The sequence below is a fragment of the Rhipicephalus microplus genome, chromosome 1, assembly GCF_043290135.1.
Source record: "Rhipicephalus microplus isolate Deutch F79 chromosome 1, USDA_Rmic, whole genome shotgun sequence".
In the NCBI taxonomy this organism is placed as follows: Eukaryota; Metazoa; Arthropoda; class Arachnida; order Ixodida; family Ixodidae; genus Rhipicephalus; species Rhipicephalus microplus.
The window spans coordinates 286,068,521-286,082,734 of NC_134700.1; the positions used below are offsets into that span (position 1 = coordinate 286,068,521).

Here is a 14,214-nt window from a genome sequence, read left to right on the forward strand (position 1 = left end):
CAGCAGCAGAGTACCTTAGCCACTAGACTATCGCGGCGGGGCAAGTGGCCTGCGAGTAAAGTACGCGCAAAGTATGGCCTCCGAAGTAGGGGGAGCAATTATTTTTTTTTTTATTGCCCTCCCGCTATCTCAGCGCCTGGCACCACTTGTATATGCGGGACGCTGAGGAGTCAGCGGAGTAGTCCTAGCAGTCCTAGGCCGCACCCAGCAGCGTCACGTTGTTCCTTGAGCACATTGTTCATTCACGCCATCAAGTTGTCTTATTCCTCATCGAAGTTGCAAGATGCCGCGAGGAAACTACTGCTCTGAGACTGTCAAGTAGAAGATGGAGATTTTGCGAGAAGTTGACCAAGGGAAGTCGAGGAAATATGAAATTTCAAGGAAGCACGGCATACCTTCGAGCATGTTGTCGACCTACATGTCCAGAACAGGATGGCCATTGAAAACGCCTATGAAGCTAAGGATTTCGGTGCCAGTCCGAAAAGGCTAAGGACAACGAAATTCCCGGAACTGGAGTCAGCTTTGTTTATCTGGGTTAAAGAAATGAGAGCTTTGAGAGGCGCTCATGGCTAAGGCAGCCGATTTCACCCTGCGCTTGGACATTGAAGACTTTGTCACCTCCAAGGGATGGTTTCATCGTTTCAGGGAGCGGCACAACCTCATATTCCTCACGTTATCCGGCGACGCAAAGGAAGTGGACACCGAAGCATGCGCTACTTGCAGATGCGACACCCTTCAGCAGTACTTGGAGAGCTACTCGCCATAGGATGTGTTTTAGCGCTGACGACACAATGTTATTTTTTGCAAGTTGCAGCCAAACAAGACGATCACTTACAAGGGAGACAGCTGTGCCGGTGCACAGCATGTTGCTGAAGAGCCAGAAGGTGATGAAGACGAAGATGACGAAGTGCCTGTGCGCCCGTCACCGTTTGAGGTGATGGAGGCACTTAATGTGGAGCGTCTCTTCTTCAGCTTTGAAGAGGGTGAAGAGGATTCCCTGCGCCGCTTCCACGCACTGGAAGAGAGAGCTGCAACTGTGACATTCAGGGAAAAGAAGCAGGTGGTCATCACCGACTTTTTTGGCCAATAAATATTTTTCGTGCCCCCACCTCCAAAATCCACCCAGTTTGCTCACTTTCATTATTTTAAATTTTGTCTAATTTGAAATTCTTCAGTGTTCTTGTGGAATTCGAATTAACGAGCTTTTACTGTATATGTAGTATTTTAGCACTTTTTTTTTTTCGCAAAAGAAGTATGCATTAGAACTGAGCAAACATGGTACTCATGCTTGTGGGTGCTGTTTCTTTTTCTTGCTTCTTTTATCAGTTGTGCTCCCCACACAACCAGGCCAGAAGCGACCTGCATATGTAGCAAAGCGTAAGCTGGCTGGTAACACCTACAGCGACCACATGGCTCTCCTCTCCGCATTTCAGGTTGGATACGTTTTCAAGTTTGCTCATTGCTTGTCATATTGTAGTAAAATTTCTTGGACCATAAAAGGCAAGACCTCTAAGATCATCTTCGATATTTGGCATCAAATGTCCCATTGCTCGCCTAAGGGGTCAAACAGCGTTGACGATTAACTCCTCCCTGTTACTCACAATAAGATTGCGAAACACACTTTCTAACAGCACAACTTGATGCTCGGATCGAGGAAAATTTCAAGCGCAGGTAATGTGCCATCTGATCTAATGATGTACATGCACCATAAACATGTAAAATTCTTGAACAGAGGATGTTGCTTAAGCCAATGTTTCGACCAGTCATTTAGTCATCATCAAGGCAAAAAACTATTTTCCTTAGCGCCATGTATATATGTGCCTTCACCCTCTCCCCTAAACATGGAAAGGGAAGTGTGGAGAGAGCTAGTCTCAGTGCTAAAGAAGGCAGTTTATGTCTAGAAGAAAAAAACCTCTTGTCAATGTCGACTCCACGGACCCCACATGTTCAAAGATTTTTCATCTCTTTCAGCTTCCACCTTCCTGTGAACTTTTGCCCTGTTTAGACACTTATTATAGCAAGTTATTAGTGTCTTTGAACTTCCACATGCTACTTTTGTTTCTTCTGTCTCCTTTTTTGAACTTGTAACGACTTGCTTTTCATAGCACTGTTTTGGAACACTAGTATGCCCCCATTATGTAATGATTTTGGGACTTTAAAGTGTAATAAATGAGGTTAAGTAATGTGATAAAAAATTCAATACTATTGATCAGTGTAGTAGCTATTCACCCATGTGAGTATCGCCAGAAGTGTTTTCGGCTGATTGCTACTGGTGCTTGTTGTTATAATTACCATGCTGTTATTGTTACCTTTTGTATATTGTGAAGTTAGGTGAGAAAGCAAGTTTTGTTGTTAAAAGGAGCATAAACGTTCTGATTCAGTGGCCCTATACGTTTATATATACAGTAGACTCTTAATAAATAGAACTTGAAGAGACCAAAAAATGTTTCATTTAACATAAATTTCATTTACTGAGAGCAGAACTGGGTTGCATAATTCAGGTATGAGACCATTCATATCAGAGGCAGTAGTTGCATTTAAGCAGCAGTTCTGTTTAACAAATTTTCGTTTACTGAGTGCCTATAGTTGCTCTTTTGTATTGGCCCTAGTAAGAATGCTGACTGCAGAGATCTTTTTATTCCATAGACTTTCATGGCACAAACATTGCTCATACTTCTTACAGCGTTGGCAGAAGGCCCATGCCGACAACTGTGAGCACTACTTTTGCGAGCGGAACTTTGTATCTGGTGCCACTATGTCCACTGCACTGGCAGTACGAGGCCAGTTGTTGGGCCAGCTTCGGGCATCGGGCTTTGTGCGGCCTCGTGGAAATGGTGACATCCGTGACCTCAACGCCAACTCTGATAACTGGGCAGTGATCAAAGCAGCTCTCTGTGCTGGCTCCTACCCAAACCTCCTGAGAGTTGACCGGGAGCGTCGGCAGCTGGTTGCCCAGTGAGTGCACTGTTTAGCGATGATTTTCACACTTTGTCACCACCGTTAATGTGCATACTTTTTGTTTAGCTTCATAGCTATCGTGATGTCTTAATGACTGAGGCATTACTGCTGACCAGTGTTGCCAATTTAGTAGATCTTCTGCTATGTCTGGCGGATTTAATTTTATTTTGAGGGGGAAAGGTTTGCCTTGCAGCTGGCGGATTTTTTGAAGGGCGATTTTCATATATGGCGTATTTCTAGCGTATGCCTCCCTCAGTGCATGGATTCGAAATTGCCCTGCAAAAAATAAATAAATAAATAATTCTATGCTCTAGGCAGAAATGGTTCAATTTCAGCAAGACAGAAGGCAGCTGGTCACTCGCTGCGCCCGTCTCAGACAAACGAATCTCTGAGGCTTCAAAGAGGCTGTAAGGACTGTGTGGCAGAGGTGGAAGTGGCAACAGGAAGGCCTAGAGATGGCACCTCAGTTGGTTCCGGCACTGCCGTTATAATCATCATGAGGATAGACAGGCACTGCCAGAGCAAGGGAGTCTAAAATAAAGTGTGTATTCGATGAGACGAGCTGTGCGTGCTTTCGCCCTGACAAAGCAATCGCTTTCTATAGGAGAGAAAAAAAGTAGGCAAGCCGTAGACTCGACACGCCCCCTGCCGCTCATAGTGCAAACAGCGAGCCCGCTTTCAGAGGGAAGTGTGGTGGTTAGCAAAGCAGCCATCCCCTTTTTGTTTTTTGCATTACGAAGTAGCAGAGAACAAAGGAGCGACATCTGAATACTTTTCGTCGAAAACTGTCCTGTTTATGCTCCATGTAACCTGACTCTCCTTCCTCTTGAGTTATGCCGAAAGTGGTATGTTAGCAGTTTAGGACAGATTGGTTGAAGGTTTTTTTTTTTGCTCAGCAAGTGGCTGCAATGCAAAGCATCTAGTGACGGAAAACAAGTTGTGGCGTGCAAGCTCTGTGACTGTAAACTTGGCTCAGCTGATATTCAGACCTGAGAGCTTATGCGAACATCAAGAGGCATAGCGAACTGGCTGGCGGTTTGCTTAAGGGACAGCTTACAGAAGATAGTGCCTTCAACCACTGAAGATGAGTGAAGTGCAACAAAAAAGCTGTTTCGAAACAGCGTACGCGTATGTCCATTGCAAAAGGCTATGTGGCATAACTTTTTTTTTTTTTTCATTACTGCATTTTTTGCTCATTCTGAAAAAGTTATCATAAAATATGCTCTGCATAATAAATGCACCCCAACTTTGCTCTGATTTAAAAAAAAAAGTGTTCATTATGCAAGTAAGTACGGTACTGTCTGAAAAAGGGACACAGCACCTGAAAACATTTTTTTGTATGTTCTTTATTGATTTCAATGAAAGTAGCTGTGTCTCTTTATATTTGTGTGCTAATTTCAAAGATTCAATTTCTTTTCCAATGCAATATGTAGTTTTTAAATTCCATGTGCCATTTTTGGATCCATAGTTCACCCAAATTGAAAGAGTTACGAAGCAAATAAGCTTATCTGAATGACCTCAAGATGAGTACAGAGTGTAAGAAAACAAGAATAAATGCACAAGTATTCACATACATGTATTCGCAAATGTACATGCATTCCTTAAGTTCACAATGAATACAGTCGAATCTCATTAATTCGAACACGCTTTATTCGAACTTCCGGTTAATTCGAACTCACCATGAGGTCCTGTCAAAGCTATGTGTATTCCAATGGGCGAAAACGCCCAGTAATTCGAACGCACAAGCACTTGCGACGGTTCATTCTAACATACCGCGCTCCGAAAATGCTCTCAGCACCCCGCTCAATCCTGCGTTGGCACCTGTGACACCTAAACGCTGCACGCGAAGGAAAGAAAAGGCTGTGGCAGAATGTTTGCGCTCTCTCAAATGCCCATCTGCGATGCGCCTGTGCCACGCTTCTCCCTTTTTCACCCCTGCCACGTAAAGATCCTTCTTCTTCCAACACCACGCACACAAAGAAAGAGGGAAAAAAAAGAAAGCTGTCGCGTAGTGTGGCTCTCTTTCAAGCGCTTCTCCCTTTCCAGTCCCTGCCACGTAACCCTTCTCCTTTCAACGACGCTCGCGGCGAGAGCACACACAAAAAAAATGCCGATCTGCTTTTCTTTGCATGGAGAAGCTCCTCCTTTCTCGTCACGTGCTGGCCACGCTGCAACTTTGGCGCAGAGGGTAGTAGCGGAGATGCAGCTGTTGTTGTCGTCGTCTTTAGAGAGTGTCGGCGCTGGACATTGCCGCGCGCAACTTCTTTTGCCAGAAGAATGCTGAAGCCAAATCAGACATGCTTTGCAAGCTGCGTGCGAAATTGATTGACTTGCTGCAATGCAAACGTGTGCAGACGTGAATCACCGATTACTTCTATTAATGACGAATGGCCTGTGAATTGTGAATGAATGTAAGTCTTCTGAAACTTCCCCCTCGTGCGTTAGCTCCATGCACATGCACCACTGCATGGGGAGCCCTTCGTTTACTTAGCTTTAATTAATTCAAACTTATTTTAATTCAAACAAATTTTCGGGCCCCTTCGAATTCGAATGATCGAGATTGGACTGTAAAAGTGGTCAACATTAATTGAGAACCTCGACTATGCCATCCCTCATAGCCCACTTTATTGCTTCAAGATGCTTTTAAGATACTTTTAGCAGTCACGGTTAGGCTTTTTGGCTTACTCTGTGAGCATCACGATTTAGATTTGAGTTAGCTTAGTATAATGAATTCGTTGATCTGGTAACAAAGTGATGTAGTAGATTTTTGACAAATGGGAGCTGAAGGGATTGGGTAAATGTATGCTGGAGATTGGTTTAGTGACAAAGGTGTTTAAAGGGACACTACAGGCAAATGACAATATATGTCAGAGTAAAAGCTCAATGTGGTATTGACAACGTGGAAAACAGCAACATTCTGCACAGGAGGGCCCCATTTACCGAGAAATGAGGCTAAATATATCATGTGACATGCAACACTAGTGGGACTTTTTCGGATTACAGTCAAACCTCGTTAATTCTATGTCACTGGGACCGTGAGAAATCTGCTAATTAAGTGGGTTTTCTCATTACTGGAACTTGAAATTATTCAAAGTAACCAGGGCAGGTCATTTGTTATGCAGGCTAGTTCGTTTCTCCAAGGGTTATGTTTTTCAGCAATACCAGGTGACAATTTCGCCGCAAACAAGGGGCAACTTTGGGCCTCGCTGCTGCTACCGCAAAAAAAAAAAAAAGGAATGATCCAACTAAAATGCGTGCCTGCAAAAAACATAAAATCTTTGCTTCAACACAGCAGCAACACGTGGGCAGCATGTCGCCTGCCTCTCGCAGCGTGAGCACGTCATGATGCGACCATCCACCCATTATTTCTAGTAAAATAAAAAATTTAATAATGGACAGTGTGATGAAATTCATGGCGTGTTTTTGCTGGACAACATGGTCACTGAAGCTTTCGAACTAGTTTTCAAAGTTGGCATCGCAAACAAGAACTCCGCCACCAGGGCAAGTACGACAATTGCTGGAGCAACTGGCACTCGGAGGTTCGCATACATCGCGAATTCTGCAAGACCGTCCTTTGTTATTTTTGTTTATATTCCCTGAAGGAATGGGTAAATCATGACACATTGACGTAGTGAGAGGCATGCGACATGCTGCCCGCATGTCCACATAGTATTGCAGTGAAGCATGTCTTGTTTTCCTGGGAACGCATATTTCAGTAGATCATGTGACCGTTTTTTCTTATTGCTTATTGACAATTTCATTTTTTGAGCTGGAAGTATCAAAACTAGTGTGCTTCAGCTGCCACTCAATAGTATCGCTACAGTATGTTGCCTAGTGGCTCATGAGGGCTGTCGTTCCCGCAGATTTGCAGCGAAGTTGGTATCTGGAATTGGCACACTACACCCAAAGTTTTCGAATAAACCTGACTGGTGCTAACCACAGCTTCAAATCATCCGCTCAGTCTTGCATTGCAAAATATGGGACCGTGGGAATATTTCGAATTAATGAGGTTTTACTGTAATCTCGATGAAACGAGTGTCCAACCACAATTAATCGCTAATAATCAAACTAGCTGCCATAAAGAAAAGAGACATAATAAAATGCTGCTTGATGTATAGAAGAAACAATCGCCTGGCATTGCTATGGGGAATTGTGCAAGTGGTTGAAAAGTGCCATTTTGCCTGGTTAGGCTGGACGATGGTGCCATCTAGCGGAGCCCTATTGAACCAAGCAAGCAGAAAATATTCAGTGGCCCTTGTTGCTGCTGTGGCTCCTGCTACTTTCGCCATGCTGCTACTAGTGTCAGCGGCAGCTCTGTAAAGAGGGCAACGTTGAGCACTACAACAGTGACGCTTGAAGGATCGCTTTTAGGCAGGTAATTTGAAGTGCGCTAATGCAGCGAGAACCACTAAAACCTAATTTTATTTCAAAATAAGCACTTTTCTGGACACAGAGATTTCTTGAGGTTTCTCAAGAAACCTCTGGACATGAGGTTTTCAACAATCAACATAGACTTGATATTTGACTTTAGTTTCCCTTTAAGGGTGCAGCAGTTGGAGACAAAACTCGACAAATAAGCAGCAGCTGTCTTGTTTAATCATTAAGTCCATCTTAATGATTTTCATTTACTGAGATTCTGTTGTAATATTATTGCTATAGCAAATATAGTTTTTGAACAGTGGATGTTACAGCTACAGCACTGTCAGTAACGTTCATACCTGAATTTCAATGAAGTGCAGAGTTGTGGATTCAAGTTTTCAATGCTATTACTATCCCAGACATTTCTCTGCAAAATACTACCATGTTACAGCGTCAGAAGCACACTGTGAACTGTGAGGACAGCCCAACTTGCTAGAATTTGATGTCTGGGTCTTCTTTCTACAGCTTACTTCTTGCATCCTGAAAATGTGGAATGGTTTATTTATCTCAAAGTAAATGCTACTGAATCTTTCATAACATTCACCAAATAGTATGGTGAATAGGTTTATCGCATGGTAAAGCTGTTATAATATTGGCAGGTACATGTAACACTAGTAGGTTGGATTCAATAGCCCTTGAGTAAGCTTAATTTAAAGAGGTCAATCAGCATCAAAGAGCACTTGTATCAGGACCATATTGTATTGATTTCAGGCTGAAGAGGTGAACAGATAGTATTTTATCTTTGAAGGAAATCATTTCACAATCGATCGGATGAATACAGGAGGGAAGAGACAGAGCAAACGGAAAGAGCGTGATCAACTCAAGTTGATGTATTTACTTTGTCTTTTCCCTCCTGTGTTCAAACATCTAATCTGATGGGCAATAATTCCTAATGGGCAATAATTCCCTGTGTAGATATCCACCAACTCGTCCAACAAGACATTCTTCTAAGATATTTCATCCCGGCAACAGCTTTAAATCCTGCAGTCCGAGAGTGCTCCATAAGAACCTGCATAATCTGTGCCTGCACAGGCGTGCCTCACGAGTCCGGTTCAGCTCGCGTTCCGTCCTGTCCCAGCCGGATCCTCAGAGCTTGGGTGCATCTGCAGCTGCAGCCAACGCTCGTGATAGTGTCATTGCCTCCTTGCCCACTGACTGGCTCATCTATGGCGAGCTGGCCAGGGCAGGGCCCACAGCCTTTGCCAACATGTGTACGCTGGTCTCACCTGTCACGGTGGCACTGTTTGCTGGCCCTCAGCGCCTACCTCTGGATGCCCTGTATGAGCCACAAAATGGTATGTGCCACTTCGGCCTGGCTTAAAACGAGTACTAACAAAAATTTTATTATTTTTTTTCTGGGGCAATAAGTCGCCAACGACCCAGCTATCACATTTGGAAACCCAGTCACTTTTTCAGTTCAAGAGATTGTCTAGAGGGATGAGACCTGGAGGGGTTTATTGACAAACAAAGCTGGCCACGTGAGCACACAAAACAGCAATGCACGTTCCATGCTTTCCATGCACGACAGGTTCACGTTGTGCAGTATGATATACAGTTAAACCTCTTTATAAGAGACGCTTATGTAAGGAACAATTGGGTGCCAACATCAAAATAGGGGTTGATCAGAAAATGAGAATTAGTGCAGTTGTAGGAAGCATGGCCACATATTGTTTGAAGCACCTTTTTAAGCTCCTAAGGCAGCAGGCTCCACATACATGGCATGGTGTGCTCACATGGGTGTGTCTCAACAAATGAGTATATCGCAACATAGTTTACATTTGGTAGTTTATATGTAATGCCAAGTTGGAGGGGGGGGAGTTATATCGTGACAGCTACTATGGTGTAATAAAATGGGACAGTGTGTTTTCTTCGTAGCAATGCAACAAGGGAACTGTGGTCACTGATGTGACGATGCCACTATAAGGGTGGCCTGAACTAGCGGTGTGCCTGGCATGCAACATTTAAATGTGCAGTGTGAAAACCTTCTGGAGTTGTTGGGCAAAATGTTCTCATAACTTTGCCAGACCTACACATTCACTACACACTTTCACATCCTTTATTCTCCACGCCACATATCCAACATATTCGGCTTCTCTCTTCGTACCCTCATCTGTCTCCTCCCAAATTCCCGCGTGATGCACGCCCCCTTCTGTTCACTCGACACTTGCACCATCTCGTTCCTCGATTGTCAACCACACACAGCCTCCGAGACCTGCACCCAAGACACGCGCACTTCCTACTCCATCTTAATCTCAAAGGGTCGTTGTAGATCTGGAAGGCTCGTAACGTCATCCTATTCTAAGGACTGCCTTAGCACAGTGAAAGCTTGCTCTTGGCCCTCTTCCCACAGCCATGGCTCATTCTTATACTTCAGGACAGTGAATGAATGTGCTGTCAGTGAGAAGTGCAGTATAAAGCTGCGATGATAACCAGCAAGTCCAAGAATTCCTCAGGTGACTGCGTGTCGCTGAATCCCGTGAACCTCAGTGGCTGACTTCCTGAGGACCGCGGAATGCTGTCAGCTGTCGGTCTAAATGCCAGCGTCTTGGGGACTTGAGGCATGGGCTCGGCTGTCACAAGTCTTTAGAGACAGTCGTCACAATTTGCTGGAGCTGTATGGCAGAGCCGTTTGTCGGCCTCGGGAGATGTTGAGAAGCTCCTCTGGTACATTTACCACGTCCATCTCTGTAGTCATGTTGATCCCGAATGAGCCCCCACTTGTCAGACTCGACGTTATACTTCACGACCCACACGTTCACTACACACTCTGGCGTCCTTTATTCTTTGCGCCACAGATCCAACATGTCCGACTTCTTCCTTTGTACCCTCATCTCTCCGCTCCCGTAATCCCACGCGCCCCCTTCTGTTCACTCGACACTCTTGCCATCTTGGTCCTTCATTGTCAACCACACACAGCCTCCAAGACCCGTGCCAAACACACGCGCATTCTCTACTCCATCTTATCTCTCACAACTTTCAACACATTTTGATGCATTATTGCAATAAAGCTGTTTTTGTGTCCTCTAAGCTTGCACACTTCTTACCGCAGAACATTGTCCCAGATCGTGCACATACTTATTTTTCTTATTCCAGAACGCATAAAAATTAATGCCATTGCCCATTCTACACATACCTACACCTTCCTAGGTACTGTCACATAAAATTGAAGTTACGTGAGCAAATCCACCAGGAGGTTCGGAAGGATAATAGTGGCAGCTTCAGGGGAGTTTCACAGCAACCCTTCACCTGTATCAGCAGCCAGGAAAGTGATTGCAAAGTATTCAATAATAATATATAACGCTCAATGATGAATGCTGCTCCATTTCCTCCGATATTTTACTCCTGAAAGAGGAGCACAAATGCAGCTAAATGCCTCACAATGTATTTGGGCTGTTGGGTGCATTAGCTGTGAATTAGCCTGTAATTTCATTCGATCTGCAAGAGCTGCAATGCATCAGGCTTCTGCAAACACTGAGTCTGCCATGCTCGTGCAAATGTTGATGCGTCATGGTAAACAGAAAAAAAGAGCAACAGAGTTTTATATGAGAGCACACAACAAGCACGGCAACTACCACTACTAATTTCAGATGCTATCTTCGCTTATCGTAATTTACTTCAGAGTGCAGCAACAGATGGTGACGCAGTAGTCTGGTGTGTAATAGCGCTGCAGGCCGTCATCGCAAAAAAAAAAAACTATGTGTATGTCACCATATGGCACACTGTCCCACAATGCAAAGCTGGGTCTTGCAAAGCTAGACCCAACAGAGCAAGAGAGGCTTGGGCTCGAACTGATGGTGTTTGCACAGCGATATTGTTGAAGTCTTGGTGCCAGCATTCACACGATCGTTATTTTTGTGTGGTTTTGTCATCTACATTTATTGCGATAGCAGTTATATGGGCTCTCTCGGCTGGATTTTGCCGCTGGCGTCGACGTCACTCACCGTATATGTATACATATTTATATATATGAAAATGCAAGGGAGAAAAACCCAGAAAAAGGCTCCGGCGCGCGGCATTGAACTTGGGTTCTCTCAGTCGTGAGTGGGAGGCGTTAACGACTGAGCCACCGAGGAGCACGTTCTTCACCGCTAGAACGGCAAGCTATTTATATCTACCATTTACCGCTGCTCACAGGCATCTCGGGGGAATTATCGCGTTTTCAGCATTACCAGCAAGATGGCGCAATGAGCACGCGTCGCCACATTGCGCGGCGGCACGTGTTCTAATCTCCTATACGTACTTTGCCCCCGCTTAAAAGAGGAGAGCGACGCTCTCTCATGCGCCCTTATCTCGCAGTGGGGAGGAGTGGGGGATCGTATGTCTTGGCTGGCCTCGGGCTTTACCTGGAGCAATTCTGTTGTAGTTACCTGGTGCACAAAGGTCATTGCAGTCTCCATTTGCAAAAAGTGTGCACTTTTCAGAGAGAGTGAAGTAACAACTCGGACGCTTATTCGCGTGCATCTGTAGCTGTGAGTACGTTTCGTGTGTCATTTGTGCAAGAGAAGTGCAGGGCACATTTCGATCTGCTTTCCATTCTGCATGTGACCTTACAATTTCTTGCTATCGCGTTCATTTCTTTGCCTTTATGGTAAAGGTGTGACTTTTTTTTTTCTATCAATGTCCAGCTAGGACCACTGGCCTTGGAGAAGACAGCGACAGTGAAGAAGAGGAAGAGTCAGAGCTGCAGAAGTGCATGCTCAAGCTGGATGACTGGATTTCCCTCAAGGCGGAGCCTGAGGCAAGAGAGTGCCACTTAGCTCTTAAAGGGGGCTTTGCAACACTTTTTGAGCATGGTCAGAAAACGCTGCAGATCGGTAGTAGAGGCTCCCGAGAGCACGTGAGCCAAATATTATAGTGCAAAACGCAGCCTGCAATTCACAAGAAATAATGAAAGTCAGCTGAAAATTGCATTTTCTTCTCTCGACAAGTGATGGAAGGAGCTCAAAAATCACACGTAGATTGCCCATTTATCAGCCATTGGCTAATTTGAACTTGGCGCGCTCGGTTGTTAGAGAGATTGCCGCGAGAGGCCGTCACTTGTTCACGCGCACACGCAAGATCACACTGAAAAAGTTGCGTATACGAAAAAAAAAAGAAAAAAAAAGTGCTCAAGGTCACGAGGTGTGCGTGACATTTTTGTTTGCCCCTCCCATCCCTCCCTGCTTAGCTTCAAGCGCTTTCGTTAGGATGAGAGAAGAGAGAATGCGATCGCAGCATGCGACAAATATTTGTAACTCCGCTCATAATGGAGGGATTCTCAAAATTTTTGTGGCTTTGAATTTCGAGGCGATAAGCTCTTTTAGTGAATCCATTCTATGGTTACCTGAAAAAGTATTTTAGGGCCCCTTTAATGCTTTCTATGTAGCCAGTGAAATGTCCAGTCTATTAGGAATGTGCTTTGTAAATCTCTCTTATGCACCTGTTGCAGTAAAGCATTAGAGGATGTTTTATTAAAATAAGAACTGCAGTCATGAAAAAGATAAAGAAGAAAGCTTGGAAACTCAGTAGAGTATGCATTTTGGTTGGTTGGTTTGGATTTTCAGTAGAAAAACAGCACTAGAAGGACAAGAGAAGAAAGGACACGGACGGCGGCACTGACTAATAACCAAATATGTATTTTTATTCTTGCAGTCAGCATATCATATACTTCACCACGATCTCACTGAAATAGAAAAGCACAGGCTGAGTTTTAATTTTTTCTCTTGTTTCGTTGCAACAGTGGTGACATATATTATACTGGGTGTTTGAAGAAATGTGCCCAATGTTCTTTAAATATCACGGAACGGAGGTATCTGTATGTTTGTTACTTGTGGCATTGCCTTTCCTGTGGCAGAACACGTTTTCAGATGTGTATTACATTAATTAGGCAGTAATTATAGAAATTAACACAATTAACTTTTTAACCAGTAGTGATAGCCGGTTGAGTCAAATGGGCAAATTCAAGCCCTTCCTACGAATAATCCAAGGCCACTTTGCAATTTTAGAAAAGTGGCCACTGGTAATCACTGTGGAGCGATGCAATGAGCCCAATTTAGCTGGAGAAACAAAAGGCGACGCACCAAACAGCGCACCTACCATTCACTTCGGCAACGCCCTCAGTGATGACACTGTTTCCCTCGCCGTTATCAACCATGAATTTAGACACTTCGCTTTGAGGCTGCTTATCAATGCTCGCTTATTCTCCTCCACCAATGCGAGGGAAACAGCCTCGTCATTCAGGGTGTTGTTGAAGTGAATGGCAGATGTGCTAATTAGTGCTTAGTTTTCGGTTTCGCCAGCTAATTTGGCCAGATTGCATCGCTCTGCGGTGATTACCAAGGGCCACTTTTCAAAAATTTCAAAGTGGATATGAACTATTCGTAGGAAAGGCTTGAATTTGCCCATTTGACTCGACTGGCTATCGCCACTGGTTAAAAGTTATTTGTGTTAATTTTTATAATTACTGCCATAATTAATGTTTTTACAACATCTGAAGATGTGTTCTGCCACAGGAAAGGCAACATCGCAAGTAGCAAGCAGATATCTCCTTTCTGTAACTTTCAAAGAATATTAGACTAAATTCTTAAAGCACCCTGTATGCTGACTGGGAGGCTAAACATATTTGGTTGTTAGTCAGTGCCGTGGCCTGTGTACGTTCTTGTTCTGTCTATTTATCACTGTTTCTCCACTTGACCCCAACGCCCCGCAGCGGTGGTCTAGTGGCTAAGGTACTCGGCTGCTAACCCGCATGTCGCGGGATCGAATCCCGGCTGCGGCGGCTGCATTTCCGATGGAGGCGGAAAAGTTGTAGGCCCGTGTGCTCAGATTTGGGCGCATGTTAGAAGAACCCCAGGTGGT

The 14,214-nt window shown here is 44.4% G+C and overlaps 1 protein-coding gene across 2 annotated transcripts in view; it reads left to right on the plus strand.

Annotated features, from left to right (window-relative positions):
* LOC119188296 (3'-5' RNA helicase YTHDC2) overlaps positions 1–14,214 on the plus strand; it is a 94,936-nt gene that overhangs the window by 67,182 nt on the left and 13,540 nt on the right. For both annotated transcript variants that reach the window (XM_037436267.2, XM_075865068.1), the window contains exons 19-22: positions 1,327–1,433; positions 2,684–2,955; positions 8,410–8,672; positions 12,003–12,115. In XM_037436267.2, the coding sequence (XP_037292164.2) occupies positions 1,327–1,433; positions 2,684–2,955; positions 8,410–8,672; positions 12,003–12,115 (755 nt within the window). The remainder of the gene's footprint in view (positions 1–1,326; positions 1,434–2,683; positions 2,956–8,409; positions 8,673–12,002; positions 12,116–14,214) is intronic.